This window comes from Dipodomys merriami, unplaced genomic scaffold, assembly GCF_024711535.1.
Source record: "Dipodomys merriami isolate MVZ:Mamm:240054 unplaced genomic scaffold, mDipMer1.0.p SCAF_30, whole genome shotgun sequence".
In the NCBI taxonomy this organism is placed as follows: domain Eukaryota; kingdom Metazoa; phylum Chordata; class Mammalia; order Rodentia; family Heteromyidae; genus Dipodomys; species Dipodomys merriami.
Genome location: NW_027204493.1, coordinates 20,019,249 through 20,038,511, shown reverse-complemented (window position 1 = coordinate 20,038,511; position 19,263 = coordinate 20,019,249). Strand labels below are relative to the sequence as shown.

General features: G+C 38.9%; 2 protein-coding genes across 6 annotated transcripts in view; one reads left to right on the top strand and one right to left on the bottom strand.

Annotated features, from left to right (window-relative positions):
- The first annotated feature begins 933 nt into the window (after positions 1 to 933).
- On the top strand, positions 934 to 16,265 carry Dimt1 (DIM1 rRNA methyltransferase and ribosome maturation factor). 2 transcript variants are annotated; one of them, XM_070041249.1, is made up of 12 exons: positions 934 to 1,118; positions 1,370 to 1,443; positions 4,716 to 4,802; positions 6,748 to 6,809; positions 6,891 to 6,984; positions 7,087 to 7,112; positions 9,197 to 9,320; positions 9,454 to 9,546; positions 11,194 to 11,258; positions 12,274 to 12,337; positions 14,268 to 14,374; positions 15,840 to 16,265. In XM_070041249.1, exons 1-12 carry the CDS (start codon positions 1,040 to 1,042, stop codon positions 15,880 to 15,882), a joined length of 918 nt encoding a protein of 305 aa, XP_069897350.1. In that variant the 5' UTR covers positions 934 to 1,039; the 3' UTR covers positions 15,883 to 16,265. The 2 variants fall into 2 exon arrangements, with proteins under 2 accessions (XP_069897350.1, XP_069897349.1); XM_070041248.1 differs by having other exon boundaries at positions 7,063 to 7,112.
- The window catches only part of Kif2a (kinesin family member 2A), a 65,566-nt gene continuing 60,524 nt past the window's right edge, over positions 14,222 to 19,263 (bottom strand). For all 4 annotated transcript variants that reach the window (XM_070041244.1, XM_070041245.1, XM_070041246.1 and 1 more), the window contains one exon: positions 14,222 to 19,090. In XM_070041244.1, coding sequence (XP_069897345.1) covers positions 19,005 to 19,090 — 86 coding nt within the window. In that variant the 3' untranslated portion in view covers positions 14,222 to 19,004. The remainder of the gene's footprint in view (positions 19,091 to 19,263) is intronic.

Here is a 19,263-nt window from a genome sequence, read left to right as displayed (position 1 = left end):
CCCTGGCTCATCACAATAGTGTTTATAAGTGAATATTTTTATCAGAGAGATATCAGAGTTATAACCATGGAATTAAAAGTCAAAATGTGTGTAAGGAATCAGGAATGTTAGAGGTTTGTGGACGTTAGAAATGTCAAGGAATCATTCTTTTCTATAGTCTCTGGAAGTAACTCAGCCCTGAACATAATTTTGAGCTTTGTCTCAGAATCCTGAGATAATAAATTTATGTTGTTTCAAATCACTCACTTGTTAGAGCCGAAAGAGAAAACGAATATATGCCCAAATTGTAGTCTTTCTAATTCGTTACACATAATTTTACTATTACAACTTGTGTAAAATTAGGTCTTGGACTGCTCAGATTTACAATAGAGCTCATTAGATGTTTACAAATTAAATTGTACCGAGTTTACCACATACAAGATTAGGAAATTGTATCTTTAAGAAAGATTTTGCCGGGCGCAGGTGGCTAACGCCTGTAATCCTAGCTACTCAGGAGGCTGAGATCTGATGATCGCGGTTCAAAAGCAGCCCGGGTAGGAAAGTACGTGAGACTCTTATGTACAGTTAACCCTAAGTGGCACTGTGGCTCAAGTAGTAGAGCGGTAACCTTGAGCTAAAGAGCTGAGGGACAGCGCCCAGAACCCAAGAATTCAAGCCACGCGACCGACAAAAAAAAAAAAAAAAGATTTCATATGTCCTTGCAAATATAACTCATACCTGACCTGATTAAAAACACAAAATTTGAAACAACACGGATGTCTTCTGTAAGGACTGATCATATACATTACTATATAGTCATACAATACATACACAATAGTAGTTAGTCAGCTGGAAACTACAATTCCCGGCGGCCATCGGGCTCCAACGTGGGCGGTGCCCAGAGCGTGAGTGGGCGGGGACTGGCCTCGCCCCTGCCCCTCGCTGCGCTGGGCGGCGTTGGCCTTGCGGGGCTCTACTTTCCACGTGGTGCGGTGAAGGCGGCTAGGCCCACCTCGGTGCCCTTAGACACCCTGGCCCTCGGGGCCCGCTTCCCGCCGAGATGCCGAAGGTGAAGTCGGGTGCGAGCGGCCGTCGTCGTGCACGGCAGGAGCAGCGCGGAGAGCTGAAGCGGGCCGGAGGTATGGCCGGCCGGGGGTGAGCTGGAGTTCCGTCCGGGCTTCCGGGGCCCTGAGCCGGGACGCTTTCTGACCCAGGAGGCGCGGCTCAAGGGGTGCGCTTGTATCTGCTCGTCGGCCCCGGCCTGGAGCAGGACGTCCGATGGCCTGATCGGCCCCGAAACCGGCCCCCTTCCCACCCTGCTTCTCCTCCCGGACGGCCTTGGTATTTCATTGGTAGCTGGGAAGTCAAGCAGTTTCGTGTTTTCTTCCAGGACTCATGTTCAACACGGGGATTGGACAGCACATTTTGAAAAATCCTCTGATTGTTAACAGCATTATCGATAAGGTGAGTGTGGGAGAGGACCGGGGAGAAGCTGTTGGCTTAATACTTGTATCCATTTTTCGACAGTTGTATAGCCGAATTCTACAAATTAATCTTACTCTTAAAGAATACTTCGCCCACCAGGCAGCAGCCTTCACAAGCAAGGGATCTTCGCCACTGATTGTGTCCCTCAGCCTCAGGTGACCCAGAGTTAGTTTGCGGTCTTGGTGTGCTGGTCAGTGGCAGAGAGGGGAGACCACGCTTTTGGGCCCCAAAGTGAGTGACCAACCTGTAAGTGAGCGTCCTGGGAAGACAGTCAGCTAACTTCAAAGTCAGTAAATCACACAATGTGCTAGCTTGGGAAGCTCCCTCAATTTCAGCCTACAAGTCACCTTCTCAGAGGAGATATCCCATCTGAAGTATTAACCTAGGGTCTCCTACTTTAAGTGTCCAACATTAATCATAAATATTTTGTGTGTGTGTGTGTGTGTGTGTGTGTGTACTTTAAGTGTCCAACATTAATCATAAATATTTCGTGTGTGTGTTTGTACTTTTAAGTGTCCAACATTAATCATAAATATTTCGTGTGTGTGTGTGTGTGTGTGTGTGTGTGTGTGTGTGTGTTATCCTCCCGTGCTGTCACCCCTGAAACATAGGATCATAAGAGCAGGTCTTGCTTGCATTGTGTATCTTGTTTAATGGAATATACCTAGAGGCTACGGCAGTTTTTATCACCTCAGATGTGCTCAACAAATATCTATTTAGTATTTAGTTTGGGTGTAGTAGTATACACTTGTAATCCCAGGCATAAGATTGCCAGTTTGAGGCCATCCTGGGCTACATAGTAAATCTGAGCCATAATAATGATTGCTCTGAAAGTAGTTATGGAGTGAGATAACAGTTGCCTACAGTATATTATATGCTTCATTCTGTAGACCTAGATTTCCTGTGACTCAAAAATCCTGTGTCTTTCTCTGTATTGTCCTCTGTCCAGACTTTTTTACTTATTCAGTCCCAGATTATTGTTCTTCCAATCACTTTCTAAAGTACCATGTTGCTGTTATTTTTCATTTATTCCAGAGTTTAAACTGCGTCTAAACCACAAATTAGTTGGTTCCTCAGAAAAACATATAAATTATTTCAAGTATTTCTCCTATATAGATTATTCATAATTCTTTTATTATGGATAATTGAGTGCCAGGATATAAAACAAAGTTCATTTCCAATATACTGTCTTGTGGGTATCGTTGTTGCAATGGGTCATCCTGTGTCCTTGTTTCAGCGTTTTGTTATTCCCCTTCTCCTCCCCAAATTAGATAAGATGCAGGGTACCAAAATCAAGTACAGTGACAGTTCTTTCCCTTATGGGAAAGAACATACAAAGGAAACAAAAAAAACACATAGTACATTAAAAAAAACAACAACATAAAAAGACCTCTGTGTCCATATCTTGGGGTTCGTTTTACTGAGCATTATCTTATATGGTCACATGTACATATAGCATTTGAGCTTTTCTGCTCATCTGATGAAATTATCCTAGATGTATACTAATTATTGCAAATAAGGGAAACCATGAGACCTTTATTTCTTTAGGTCTGGCTTACTTCACTTAATACAGTTTTTTCCAAGTCTCCATTTCCTAACAAATGGGGCAGTGTCATTCTTTCTGGTGGAAGCATAGAATTCCTGTGTGTGTGTGTATACCACATTTTCTTGATCCATTCATCTACTGAGGGGCATCTGGGTTGGTTCCGTATCTTAGCTATGGTAAATAATGCTGGGATAAACATAGTTGTGCTGGTAGCTTTAGTATGGCCTTGCTTATGATCGTTTGGGTAAATGGGCCAAAGTGGAATTGGGTCATAGTAGTCGTTTCAAGAACCTCCATACTTCTTTCCAGAGTGGTTGAACAAGTTTACATTCCCACCAATAATGCAGTAGAGTTCCCTTTTGGCCATATCTCCTCCAGCATCTGTTGTTATTAGAGTTCTTGATTATAGCATTCTAACTGGGTGAGGTAGAATCTCAGTGTTGTTTTTATTTCCATTGCTTTTATGGCTAGGGAGGTTGAGCATTTCTTCATGTGTCTATTGGCCATTCTTCTTTCCTCTTCAGAAAAGTCTCTAAGTCTTTTGCCCACCTATTAATCGGGTGGTTGTGTCATTGAGGATTTTTTTTTGGAGGATTTAATTTTTTGAATTCTAAGTATATTTTAGATATGAGGTCTTTGTCATTGTATAGCTAGCGAAAATCTTCCATAGGCTTTCTGTTCATCTTATGAGCTATTTCCTTTGCCATGCAGAAACTCTGCAGTTTCATGCAGTCCCATTTGTCCAACCTTTCTATGGTTTGTTGTGTTTCTGGGTCTTTATTAAGAAAATTTTGGCCTGTGCCAAGGAGCCCTAGAGTTTCTCCTATTCCTTCCTGTAATGTTTTTAGGGTATTTGCTTTTACTTTGAGGTCTTTGATCCATTTAGAATTGATTATGGTACAGAGTTACTAATTACTTTTAAGATAAGGAAAGTAATGTTCTGGAGCTTTACACAGTACAAAGAATCTTATGTAGTTATAGTATTGACAGCTGCATGTTTACATTCTCCCAGTTTGGGGTACAGTTTCTTGTCATCTTCATTTCTGAAACTACGTAGTTTGAGAAATCTTCGTCTAGTATAGTAAGAAGATTCTCAGGCAAATACGTCATATGCAGTCCTCTCTGATTTCAACTGTTGATAGGAACAGAATTTGTAACTTAACAGATATTGAATAATTTCCAAGGTAGAAAGCAGGAAGCCAGTCATCATAGCAAAAACGTTTATATGTGTTTTTGTGCGTGCGTGTGTGTGTGTGTGTGTGTGTGTGTGTTCGTGTGTGTTTTCGTGTGTTCGTCCTGGGATTTGAACTCAGAGCCTGTCCAACTGTCCCTGAGCCTCTTTGTGCTCAAGGCTAACAGTCTTCCACTTGAACCACAGCACCACTTCTAGCTAAGTAGTTTATTGGAGATTAGAGTCTCATCGATTTAACTGCCCAGGCTGACTTTGAACCAGGCTTCTCAGATCTCAGCCTCCTGAGTAGCTTGGATTACAGGTATAAGCCAGTGCCTAGGAAAATCTCTTTAAAAAAAAAAAAAAAAAACAAGGCCTATGTTGGCCTTTAACTAGAGATCCTCCTGCCTCTATCTTCTGAGTTCTGATATAGTGAGGTCTCTTAAATAAGCATTGATGATCAAAGATGTTTAGGTGTAAAATCTGTGTTCAGATGTACCAAGCACTCACTCAAGGATTGTGCTTTGTTTTTAGGCTGCTCTAAGACCAACAGACGTGGTGCTGGAAGTTGGGCCTGGAACTGGCAACATGACCGTAAAGTTATTAGAAAAGGCAAAAAAGGTAAAAAGAAGATTTCATGTTTAGGTGTCAGAATTGACTATAAAGAAGCTCAATTGGTTTCCAAATACAAATCTGTTTAAATTCGTTGCTATTAGTAATAATTCTTGGTGTCTTAATAGAATTTTGATCTTTGAAAATAGGAGATATATTAGGAGAACAAACTGCACTGGATATATTAACAGGGAGTATAATGTAGGAATTGGTCACAGACTTGTTAGAGGAAAGAACAAAATGGGAGCACCAAGATAACCCAAAATGAATTGCAAAGAACAGCTAATTACTTCTAGGCCTAGAGGAACAAAAAAAGAAGTTTAACTTACTGTAAACCAGAACTTTTTTGTTTTAATTTGAAGGGTGCCTGGGTTTAAACTAAGTATTGTATTTGTTAGACACGTACCCATTTAAACCTCCACAAGTCTTTTTTGCTTCCAGTGTTTTTTCCCCCTGGTCCTGGGTGAACTTAGGGCCTGGGCACAGTCCTTAAGCTTCTCTTGCTCAAGGCTAGTGCTCTACCACTGGAGTCACAATTCTACTTGTGGCTTTTTTGGTAATTTATTAGAGTCTCACTCTCCTGTCTGGGCTGGCTTCGAACTTCAATCTTCACATCTCAGCCTCCTGAGTAGCTAGGATTACAGGTATGAGCCACCAGCACCCAACTGCTTCCATTTTTTTTTTTTCAGTTGTGCTTTTTGCTTGGGGCTTGCCTCAGGTTTCCATCCCACATATGCCTCCTGCATAGCTAGGATTAAATGGAACTGTTGCTTTGTACTTGGTGGAAGCAGATAACATTTTATTTTTTTGTCGGTCTTGGGGCATGAATTCTGGGCCTGGGCACTGTCTCCTCAGCTCTTCAGCTCAAGGCTAGGTCTCAACCACTTGAGCTACAGCGCTACTTCCAGCTTTTTCTGCTTATGTGGTCCTGTGGAATCGAACCCAGGGCCTTATGCATGCAAGGCAAGCACTTTACCACTGAGCCACTTTCCCAGCCCACCAGATAACATTTTAAAGAGCTTGTTTGAAGACTGTTAAATGAAAATAATATTTAGAGTTTTGTGGGGATGGAGTTCAAGGAAATCAGTAAGGATTAGAGAAATATTAAGGACTAGCCACAGGAAGCAAGTACTCTCTGAAATCTTAGGAGAAAGGGGAGAGAACTTTGTTGCCAGAGCCCAGGGGAAATGGAGTTATTGAGGAGGAGCCATTCATAATAGAATGTATTTACCACCAAAACTTCTACAAGGCATGGTCAGTCATTAGGAAATAAATGCCTGGCCTTTCCATTATAGATACTTAATAATGCTGGTGCCTCGCCCTGTCCCTACAGTGGTGCTGGGGCTTGAACTTAGAGCCCTCCATGTATTATGCAAATCCTTTATCATTGAGCCACACCCTCCAACCCCTTACTGATGCTTTTTTCCCCAAAAGCAAAAGAGTAAGGAAGCTGTACTGCATTACCTTCATGGCATAGAATAGATAAGAGAATGGATCTGGGGGCCAACTAGAATAAGCAGCCTAAGGCTCTATCCTGTAGACAGTGACTGACTGGAAGTCTGAAGCCTCCACTTATACTGCAATGAGATTGTAATCTCAGCCTTGTCCACTGTCCACTGATTTGTCTGTACCTTGCGTACTGGAGCTCAGTATCAGAAAAGTGATACTTCATTCTAGGAGTAGTTGCCTGTGCGTCCCTATCTTAAGAACATTGACTATGATAGATCTTGTTTGCTTTCACATGTTCAGTTATGTAGCCTGAGGATAGAAGAAATATCCTGTTAACTATTTATTTGCATAGAATTCTCAATAATCTTGTTTGCTTTCTGAGCGGTACAAAATACAAACTGGAGAGATAAGTGAGGGTAGAATTGGAAAAGTATGAGTTACTATTTGCATAATAAGAAAAGATTTATACTCCATAAATCAAGAAACTTTTTTGCTATTTGTGTAGGTAGTTGCCTGTGAACTTGACCCAAGACTAGTAGCTGAACTTCACAAAAGAGTTCAGGGCACGTAAGTATAGGTAATGAAATTAAAGTACATGTTAGTATGATATTTAGTACATTGTAACTAAATATCTTTTCTTACCTTCAGACCTTTGGCTAGCAAACTTCAAGTACTGGTGGGTGATGTGCTGAAATCTGATTTGCCATTCTTTGATGCATGTGTTGCAAATTTGCCTTATCAGGTATGTTCTCAGCCTGTCAGAAACAACTTAAGTATATCTCAGTGCCCTTCCTCAAAGTAACTAGTGGTTCTCTTACAGATTTCTTCTCCTTTTGTCTTCAAGTTGTTGCTGCACCGACCATTCTTCAGGTTCGTGACAGAAGACCAGAGTGACTGCCAAATGGTAGAAAATTGACAGTTTAGGCCCGGTGAATAACCAAAAATAAAGTCATTTGAAATACTACTAGAAAATTTTATACAAAAATATTGATTTGTATGGAAGTCTACAGATTTACAGAGGTGTGTGTGTGCCCATGTGCGCATGCACATGTGCATGCATGCATGCATGCATGCGATGTACTTACATACCTTTCCATACTTGCTAGTTCTCTGCCACTTATTAGCCTAGAACAGGCTTTTTATCCTATGTCTAGATAATTGCAGCTGGTCTCTAGTAGTAACTCAAACTTCAAGTCAAACATCCCCTTAGTGGTTATAAAATAAATTAAGGGCATCATGACCATTTTTTTCTTCTTTTTTCTAAAGTTACTAGAATAGGCTATGGAGGGTATTGCATGGTCTAGGTGACTGTATCTCATGGTTTTGTTTGAGGTATATAAACATATATTTAGACTTTTTTGCATTGTCCATACATTTTTTTGTCACACTGGAAGTTTGAACTAAGGACTTTGAGTATACCCTATTTGCTTGCTTGGTGCTTTACCATTTGGGCCTAGTGTCCAGTCATGCTTTTTGCCAGTTATGTTAAAGATGGAGTCTAGGAGACTTTTCTGTCTGAGCTATCTTTGAATAATGCTTCTCCAGATCTCTGCCTAAGTAGCTAGGATGATAGACCTGAGGCACCAACTTAAAAACTATTTTTTTCTACCAGTACTGGGGCTTGAATTCAAGGCCTCCACCCTCGCTTAGCTATTTTGCTCAAAGCCTTTTCTGCTTGAGACACACTTTGACTTTTTGCTGGGTAATTGGAGATAGTTGCATGGACTTACCCTGCCTGGGCTGGCTCAAACCACAATCTCCAGATCTCAGCATGTGACATTTCTTTTTTTGTTTTATTTATTTATTTTTGTTTTGTTTTTTTTTTTTCATGGGGCCTGAACTCTGGGCCTGGGTGCTGTCCCTCAGCTCTTCAGCTCAAGGCTAGCGCTCTACCACTTGAGCCACAGCGCCACTTCCGGCTTTTTTTCTTTTTGCTTATGTGGTGCTGAGGAATCGAACCCATGGCCTCAGGCATGCAAGGCAAGCGCTCTACCACTAAGCCAACTTCCCAGCCCCGTGACATTTCTTAATGTGACTCATTGTCAACAAGTGGTAGATTAAAATGCAGCAGTAGTACTCACTAGACACGGCATTGAAAATGAACTTGTGGGTGAGGATGAGAGGGAAAAACTGAGAGGCCAAGGGAAGGAGTAACATTGGGTAACATTGTCTAAAAGAGAAACATACCCTTTACCTGACTTATATAACTTTATCCCCTTTGAACATCACCTATATAATAGCAATTTCAAAACATTTTAATTGTAAGTTAGGTGTAGTGGGCTTATACTTGTAATCCCAGCCACACAGGAGACAGATCAGGAGGATCCGTTCGTGAGATGCCAAAGAGAATTGTGTGCCTTTGACTGCAGTCTGAGTTCAGTTCCAGGCATAAATATTAGATCCTTTGTAAAAGTAACTGAAACAAAAAAAGATTGTGGGTGTGGCTCCAGGGGTACAGTGCCTGCCTAGCAAGCATGGGGTCCTTAGTTTAAACTTCAGTACTGAAAAAAAAAGTTAACGGAAGTGCAATTTTAAAAGATGCACTTGTCTTGTAGACTCAAACATTCTCCACATTGCTTGCTGAAGAACAAATTCACATTGTTTAAACTGTTAAGCCATGGGCACCCAGAACGTCACAACCTGTCCTTCCAGCATTACTTTTTTGCTACTCCACAGGTATAATTCTGCTATACACTCAACTTTCTAGTTTTTGCAGAAGTGTTAGTGGCCTAGGGTAGCTCTGAAGTACTCATCAGTGAGGACACACCATATTCCTCAGGGCTGAGAGATGCAGCTATTATAAAACAAAAGCAGCCATCTGATTTTGTGGTAGTACAATAAAGTAAAGCCTAAACTAGTTAACATTCACCACTATTTCCGTCCCATTATAATGATATATAGTAAAAATACACTTGAAATGACTATTTTCTTATTCCTTCCTGCTTGCTTTCCAGATGTGCCATACTTATGTTTCAAAGAGAATTTGCTCTCAGACTGGTTGCTAAACCTGGAGATAAGTTATACTGCAGACTCTCAATTAATACACAGCTGTTAGCTCGTGTAGACCATTTAATGAAAGTAAGTGATTTTATTATTGAAATAATGTAGCTTAAGTCATCCTTAAGCAACTAGCTTTGCATTCTGTGAGGAAGTATCTTTGATGACTGTCTAAAGTTGCCTTTGGAAGGATAAGACATTTTTTGATTAACAGGTTGGGAAGAATAACTTCAGACCACCACCCAAGGTGGAATCCAGTGTTGTGAGGATAGAACCTAAGAATCCACCACCACCCATCAATTTTCAGGTGAGGATAAAATTCTAGGTCCTTTAATAATAAAGGGAAGAAAAGGCCACCTAGTAATGTGTCTTCAGCAACAGCCATTTCCTACAAAACGTAAATTGTGAAAATATATCCTTGTGATGGAGTAGAGGGAACAATTTGTTGGAAGATAAGTAAGAAGGCCAAAAATACAAAGAAAGTATAAATGGCAAGGCAAAACAGTTAAAATGCAGTTGCTTTTTGTTTTGTAGCTACAAAAGCTTGTTTATATGAATAAAACTTAGAACACAAGGTAAAATGCAATGCGAAATGCCTGTTTTGAGTAATATTATAGTACCTTTTTGTTTTTTTGTCATCCTTGTGATGAACCATAGGTCCTTCAAGTGCCACTGAGCTATACCTCCAGCCTGAGGGATGTTTTTTTGTTTGTTTTTTGGTGGGGAACACGGTATGTGCCCCCATGCACATGCATGGATATGTGCCAATATAGTGCTTGAACTTAGCCTGAGTGTGTGGGAATACTTTATGTATAGGCTGGTCCTGGGGCTTGAGCTCATGGCCTGCGTGCTGCCCCTGAACTTTTTTGCTTAAAGCTAGCACTCTTATCACTTAAGCCATACTCCTCTTCTAGGGTTTTTTTGGATACTTAATTGGAGATAGTCTCAAGGACTATATTGCCTAACCTGTGCTTGAACCACATTTCTCAGCTCTCATCCTTTTCAGTAGTTAGGATGGCAGGAATATGTTGAAATACCACTTTTTGTTTTTGTGAAACAAAATCTTTTAAGAAATCAAGACCACTTGAAGTCTTTTTTTTTTTTTTTTTGGGTCCGGTTGTGGGGCCTGAACTCTGGGCCAGGGCATTGTCCCTCAGCTCTTCAGCTCAAGGCTAGCGCTCTACCACTTGAGTCACAGCGCCACTTCTGGCTTTTTTCTTTTTGCTTATGTGGTGCTGAGGAATCGAAACGAGGGCCTCAGGCATGCAAGGCAAGCGCTCTACCACTAAGCCACCTTCCCAGCCCGCCACTTGAAGTCTTGATGTAAAGCCATGATAGTCCTGTTATTAGGGAAACCGTGAGATGAATGGAAGATGGTTTGTGAGTTCTCTCACAAAGTCAGTCATGCTCACAAACTATATCCTAATCTTGCCTCCTTTACATCTTACTTTTGAAAGTGATACTTAAATGTCATACCCTTAGTTTGTTCTTATGTTTTACAGTTTTAGTTTTTTCAAATTTTTAAAAAGGAAAAAATATAAGGTGCATAAACATACAGAAATCCCATATACGTCTTACTTTGGCATATGTGCAAGTTAGATCAAGGATTAGGCCATTTTCATTACTCCAAATATTTTCCTCCAGTTTTTATATATTAAAAGATAGTACCTTGGGCTGGGAAGGTGGCTCAGTGGTAGAGTGCTTGCCTTGCATGCATAAGGCCCTGGGTTCGATTCCTCAGTACCACATAAGCAGGAAAAAAAAGCCGGAAGTGGCACTGTGGCTCAAGTGGTAGAGCGCTAGCCTTGAGCTGAAGAGCTGAGGGACAGCGCCCAGCCCGAGAGTTCAGGCCCACGACTGGACCCCCCCCCCCCCCCAAAAAAAAAAAAAAGATAGTACTTTGCAGGCATAAGTAAAGTTGGTATTTTCAAGAACTTATCCATTTGTATTTCAGGAATGGGATGGCCTAGTAAGGATCACCTTCGTTAGGAAAAACAAGACACTGTCTGCTGCATTTAAGTAAGTATTCTAACTTCTTTCTTTTCTGTTTAATTATCTTTATACAAAGGGGTTTCGGTCGAACATACCAGTTTGTAAGTATAGTGTACCTTGTCCCATGTCAGTCATTCTCTTCCCAGCTCCCCTGACCTCACCCATTTCTGAGTGTACTCATTTCTAATGTATAAAGTGTCAGCGTTTCACATACCATACTATAATTGATACTTTTCCTGAAAAGTATCACTGCTCCCCTAAAGCATGTTCCTTTCCAGAGAAATTTTACTTGCTAAATTTGTACTTTGAAAGGCCGAAGAATTTAATTTAGAAAGATCCTAGACGAAGGAGTCTGATCACGGTTGTTTTTGTAAATCAGGATTAAGCCCCAATGTCTTACGACACATATCTCTGATCATAAACGCTTCTCAAACTTGTGAAGGATTTGTGTCCTTTTATTAACTTGGAAATGTGGAAAAACATCTCTCAGATAATAAACTCCTTTCAAACTTGCGAAGGATTTGTGCCTGTTTATTAACTTGGAAATGTAACACTACTTGAAATCCACAGGTAAAAAGAAGCAAGATGTACAAGTATTGAAGTTTTGTCTTCTTATTTTAAATAAATGGAATGTTTTGTGAAGAGCCTAACAAACACCATTATAGCTTCTCTTTAGAATTTAAAAAGGCAGGCTAGTGGATAGTACTATATGCCTAATATACCCAGCTACTCAGGAATCTGAGGCAGGAAAACCATTGGAGCCATCATAGACAACATAGTGAGAACCTGTGTCTTTAAAAAAAAAGAAGCAACAAACAATACAGCATGTGGAATTTGATTAGATCCTGTTCTTTAAGAAAACAATTTTAAAGATGTTTATCAAAACTTTTCTAAATTGTGCTTGTTTTCTAAGTTTAAATATTCAGTGCTCTAGAAAATTCCTTAATTTCACTAAATGAAACAAGAATTTTGTTTAAATTGAAACAATGATGTAAAATTATGTCTGATCTGATTTTGGAATACTTTTATCACTTCCTTCTAGATCCAGTGCAGTCCAACAGCTATTGGAAAAAAACTACAGAATTCACTGTTCACTCCATAATATTGTAAGTAGAATTTGTTGTTAGTGGTACTTTTTTTAAAATTTCATGTTTCTGACCTTGTTACTATCTTAGCAAGAATTACATTTCACGACGTTGAAATTTCTGCAAAGTTGATATGTAACCTGCTCAACTTAAAATAATAGTGTATGATTTGCTATCTCTAAATCATGATCTTCCCTTGTTTCTTGCTCATGTAATAATCGCAAGTTTTATTAAAGGTTTACTTTCATGTAACAGGGTTATAAAGTAGGGAGATATGGAAAAAAAGAAATGTTTCCTACTCCCCATGCAGGAAATGGGAGTTACAAAGTTACTGTTTCCTTTATACTTTATCAGAATAAAGCATGGAGTGAATAATTTCTGACTGTGAGCCTTGTCTCCATAATTTCCTTTAAAGAATTAGTATGCCAGTGCTTATGATCACATGCAGATATAGATGGCATCTTTTTTTTTTTGTCGGTCATGGGGCTTGAACTCTGGGCCTGGGCACTGTCCCTCAGCTCTTCAGCTTAAGGCGAGTGTTCTACCGCTTGAGCCACTTAGTTTTCTAGTGATTTATTGGAGATACCATGATCTTCAGATCTCAGCCTGGTGAGTAGCTAGGATTACAGGCGTGAGCCACCAGCACCAGCATCTAGTATGATTTAACATATTACCTCTATTCTTTCTATAATCAGCCGAAATCATTAAATATTGGCCTAAGCAGAAAAATTACTAAACTTAAGAAAAATCTTTGGGCACTGATTGCTCATCCCTATAATTCATTTCTGTAATCTTTCTCAGGAAGCTGAGATATGGGGGTCTTGGTTCAAAACCAGCAAGAGAAGGAATGTCTGTGAGACCATTATCTCCAGTAACTGCCTTGGGGTGGGGGGGGGAGTGGAGGCCAAAGTGGAGCAGTGGTTCAAGTAGAGCTTGAGTAAGACAAGCTTGAAAGAGTAGCCTTGAGTGATAAAGCTCAGATACATCACCAAGACCAAGCTCAAGCCCTAGGACTGGCAAAAAAGAAAAATGAGCAGGGCACCAGCGGCTCACACCTGTACTCCTACTTGGGCTGAGATCTGAGGGTCATTGTTCGAAGCCAGCCAGGGCAGTAAAGTCCATGAGACTCATAGCCTATAAATTCCTCAAAGCCGGAAGTGGCGTTGTGCAAAAGAAGCTCAGAGACAGTGCCCAGGCCCAGATGGTTCAAGCCCCTGGACTAGCAAAAAAGAAGAATCTTTGGGATGATCATCCTATCTCAGCATAAACAAAGTGAGTCTTCAAAATCTGAAGGGAAGTAGGGAGTATCATGAAACAAAGCTGAAAATGAATCATTGAGGCTGGCTGTTCATGGGGTTTTCTTATAGGACGTTTTTTCTTTTGAGTATGTTTCAAACTTCTTACAATTGGAAAAAAATTACATTTTAGGGATGAATTGATTTTTACAGTATTCTGCTTTAAAAAGCAGAAACCACATTGTGAATTTGAAAACTTTAAAAAAAAACTGAGATGTGAAAATATTGTGAAAAATATAAAAATTTACCTGAAGAGAAACTTCTTTGGGGAAAAGACATGAATTGGGTCTCTGGTTACATAAGATTGTGGAAGACATGAATCAGCTGTAAAACAATATTTCTTAAGGTTACATAAAATTGTGGCCAGAAAAAGTGTTTTGAAAGGATAACAGGTGCACTGATTTAGTTTACAACTTAATTTTACTTGTGAAGTCAAACTATTTCAGAATTTTAAAAATGGAAAAGGGCAATGTATGTGATTACTTAGTCAAGGTACCTCAGCCATTTGAGATCCAAGCCTTATCTAAACTGTTAAGCTTTCTCAGCAATAATTAAGAGATAGATTAAAAATGACTGTACTGAACTAAAAAATAAAAAGAGCCAAGGTAACTTCATTAAAGATACGTTGTTCATTTATTCTGAATCTTATTTGATAGATAATACCGGAAGATTTCAGCATAGCAGATAAAATACAGCAAATCCTAACCAGCACAGGTTTTAGTGACAAACGGGCCCGTTCCATGGATATAGATGACTTTATCAAGTAAGTACATTTTTGTCTTCCTATTTACATATCTACTGTGATACCTTCAGATAAGAGGTGTAAGGTGCTACTTGAGAGAGTTATTGCATAGCACTTCCATGGCATGGAATAATATTTGGTGCAGAAAATGGAGGCTAGTTAGCTGCAGCAGAATGAACATTTTTCTTTAAAGTACAGTAGTAAAGAACAGTCAGAGCCATAAGATTGCCTATTAATTTGTGTTCTCATGTGTTCCTCCCTTTTCTCCCTAACCCCCATTCATTCATATATTTAAAGTAGCCTCATAAGGTACAGCTTGTACTCTTAACCTGAACCACATTTCTAGTCCTCATTAAATATATCGTAAGCATGAAATTTAATTTGGAATATGCTTGACTATTTTGTGATAGTTTCGTAACCTGAGGAAAGGTATACCTTTTGGGGGTGGGGGAGTACTAGCAATTGAATTTGAAGATTTGTTGTTCTTAAGTAGCTGCACTATCACTGGAGCCATACCTGCAGCCCTTTTTGTTCTGGTTTTCTTACCACAGGCTCTCATTTTTTACCTGGGCTGGCCTAAACAGTAACCTTATTCATACTTCCTGATATAGCTTGTATGTACACCTGCCATACAAGCCTTTACTGTTGATATTAAGCCTGAAATTTTTTTTTTCTTTTTAAGCTGTGATCCTGTTGCAGCCTCCTCAAGAGCTAGGATTACTGGTGTGAGCCACTGGTACCCAGCATATTCTACAGATCTTGAGAAGGTGTCATCTGTGCAATTTAGACTAAATTTGCTTCCTTTACTAAGCCAAGTACTATGAAAACAGGCTTCAGTATGTTTTTTTGATCAGTCCTGGGGCTTGAACTCTGGGTTTGGGCGCTGTCCCTGTGCTCTTCAGCTCAAGGTGAGGCTCTACCACTTGAACCACAGCGCCACTTCGGTTTTCTGAGTGGTTTATTGGAGATAAATCTCACACTTTCCTATCCGGGCTGGCTTTGAACCATGATCCTCAGATCTCAGCCTCCTGAGTAGCTAGGATTACAGGCATGAGCCACAGGCACCCGGCAACTTGTACTGTTTTTTGCTCATGAAAAAGTTCTTTAGCCAGTTAAGAACTTAACACTTCTGGCCCTCCTCCGGTAAAGCAGCCTGAAAATTATTTCATGTCTAAAGGGAAATATTTATTCTTACTACATTTCCTCAGAGTAGTTTGGTGACATGTCAGTAGGTATGAGGCCTGGCCGAATTAAAGATAATTTCATTCAAGCCCACTGCCTAGGCTATGACAAAGCGGACACCAGCATGACTTCATTTTATCTAAGGTATATCTTATGAATGTATTTGGAAAATAGTATTTCTTTAATTGTGTTAGGTGAGTGCTTGAGTATACTAACATATCTTTATATTAGGATTGACAGCACAAGTCTTTATGTGACACAAATTAGCTTTTCAATACCAACCCCTCTTGGCTTTTTCTTCCAGATTGCTACATGGATTCAATTCAGAAGGTATCCACTTTTCATAGCTACTTGGAAAACTTCTTGATGAAACTACTAAGTACTCCACTGCACTGGGCTTAACTGCTTTTCATTTAAAATCACTGTTGTATCACTGATTATTCTGCATATTTTAAGGCAGTCAGCTGTATCAAGTTCTTTTGGTTTTGAATATACTGCACATATCCCATCTGTATGTTAGTTCCAAGCTCAAGAGCCGCAGATACGCACAATCAATGTTTCATACGGTTCATCATATAAAGATATTACCTTCTATTTACTGTTTATATACTATGAGTCCCTCTTTAGGCCTTCCACTCATTCCCTTACATTAAAATAGGTTCAAATAACCACATATTCCTGTATCATTTCTTACATGTACAATAAAAATGTTTAATGTTTTTTGTTCTCATTTTCCCCAGTACAGTTTCTTGATTGCTTCCCTCTTCATCTGTCCTGTAAGAGCTCAGACTACCTTGAGGGCTGTGGGGAAGCCCTGCTGCCACTGCGTGACGTGTCACTCATGCTGATTATGATCTCTTACATATAGCATGAACAAAACTAAAATGAAGTTGACTAACGGCATATGCCCTTTCTTGGGGAAGCTCATTTGCTAATTAGAAAAGTTTCAAAGGGTTTTGCAAGACAATTAGGTTTTTCAGCAATTTTTCTCAACTTGAGTTCTCTGGCATTTATAACTTCTGGATAATTAAAATTTCCAGTACAGATGCTTATTTAGTAAGTGTCAAGTTTCATTAGCTACTACATTTAAATAAATATACTACTACATGCTGAATGCACTATTTCATTTATATAAGAAAATTAAAATATCTTCATTGGTGGTATCTTCACATAACTTTCTTTATACCTAAAGCTTAATATAGGGATATTTCCAATTACTTTAGCAAAAGTATACAGAGTAAAGTTAAAAAGGAAGATGCTGTCTGCCTAAACTTTTTGCCTTTGAAATCTGGTTTCCAACTCATAGTAAATGCTATTATATACTTAATGTGTATTCCTAATTACTTCTTAACAGACATCAGTTTTCAAAGCTGAGAAAGTACAAAAGAATGTTTTATCCATAGAATTAACTATCTTATGGGTTTAAGATTCAATTCTACTTTGTAAGGTCACTTTCCTTTCCCCTAAAAATAAGCTTAAGTCCCTTTTCTGGCCTTCAGTTTCCCACTATATAAAAGCTCAAGGACTATTATTACACTTGCTCTCAAGATTTTTTCTGGTACAAATTTTTCAAATGACTGGTCTACTGTTCCACCGCCATAGTCTTAAGCAGCATGCATATCTAAAACAACACCTTCCAAAGATAGTGCCCTTCAAACACAAGTAAAGCTAATCCGTTGTGCTTAAAATGAGCAATTTAACAAGTCCTTTACTACCCTTTGTAGATCTCAAGAATTACCTTTTCATACAGCCTTTACAAGATCAATACAAAGTCCTCCATTCTTCCTTTTGTTTTTGCAATAAACACAAATAGAATATATCTTGACTACAAGAAAACCTGAGTTTCTTCCAAAATAAAGGTGACTGTATTGAAGTAAATTATGTAAACTCAGTCCATAGATTTTATTAATAATCATTATGAAAAATCTACATTTGTTTTAGATTTCATGTTTACAGAGCTTTTCACCATGGTATTAAGAATTCTCACAGCTATTTCTGAGTTCTTGACCAGTGAAGTAAAGAATCTGGCTCATGTGACTCTATTCATAGTTTCCCTTTGGTTTACGAATGAGCTAATAGTTCCTTAGAGTAAATCAAAACAAGATATCCTTGGGAGACTTTGTCAATAATCTACTCCTGGACTGTATCATGGGAACCAAGGAAAACTCCTAGAGATATATTAAATTTTTAAACACAAATATTTACATGAAGAATGGCCAGTTTTCTTCCTCAGCAATTTGTAAAAATAAGTGCTACCATTTAAAGAGTAGCCTACCAGTATACTGGTAAGAATGCAGTTATTCTCACAAATAATGGTGAAACATCACACATTAGGTACCAGATGGAGTTTGGATGAGACCTGCCTTTCAAGGCAACACCAATTCTTTCTATTCTTTTCCAAGGGAGTTATATACTGCCTATCCTTGGTTTAAACTAACTTCTATTACGGACTACTTTCAATGTACATTTAAATGTTCATGCATCAGAAGCCAATTTCCTTTTAAAAGCACATTAAATAGGTAAATTTGGGGGTGCTAGTAAACACTTGAACTTAAATAATGGTATTGGTAAAGATCAAATTGTACTATTAGTCATCTTAATATCACACTGGCACACACACTGCATATATATGTATTATCCTAAGATAAAACTCTTCTCAGAATTTCATTACTTTTTATTATACACCAACTAGTATATATTTTAGTTCTTTACAAAGAAAATGCTAAGAAAATTATGATCACATGTTATATGGTTTTAAAAATCATAATTCCAGATTTCTTTACATATAAGATGGAATGGTTCAGCAGCTATGTCCACTGTCACAGACTTTAGTTCCGTTCAATGATATGGCACATCCTGCAAAATTAACTAGTCACACACAAAAAAAGTCTCAAATACAGTAAAAATGTACACACAATAAAGGTAATTTACAATGACAAATAAGGAATGTAATTTATCTTGGCTGTGTTTAAGAAACTTAGGGTCAATAGCCTTGGTCAAGGCACAGAGCAAGAAGTGAGCACAGCTGTCTCTAGGAATTAGGCAAGGTATGTACAATCACAGATGAGGTATGCATGCACGCAAAGTACTTAAAACTTCAGTCTCGGTACGAAATTGAACTGAGTTAATAGGAAATGCTGTGGCTTCCCTCTACTCTCCACCTCTGGATCATCCACAAACTTACTTCATCAAATAGAAAATAACGTTGGCAAAGATCTCCAAAAGTAAATCACTATATGGGTAAATGAAACAAAATACTTCACTAATCCCAATTCTTGGATGTATCGCCTGGACTAGAAGCATTTTGTAGACAAAAAATGTTTCACAAAACTGAAATGTCATTCAGGTAAAAGACAAGACATTTTCCACAGACACTGGAAATTTCAAACACTCAAATGGCCCTTACAGCTGAACCACTGTATGTTACAGCTGCAAGGGTTCTGGGGGTCCTTTAGCAGCAAATTCCAATTTAAAGGGCACGGGGTCTTTTCGGATTTATCTGCTTGCTAGCTTGTTCTTCTTCTTGGAGAGCTGCACGAAAAGATTTCACTTTATCTTGGGAGAAAGAAAACAAAATGAAAGTTTTGATTTAGATGCAGTGTAGTATAAAATTATTGATTCTATTCAAAGTTAATATTCTCATTTCCTAACAGTAACGATTGTTTCCTTTGTTCATGTAGAACCTGAGAACTATATACAATGTTCAATTTTTACAATATTCAAGTTTT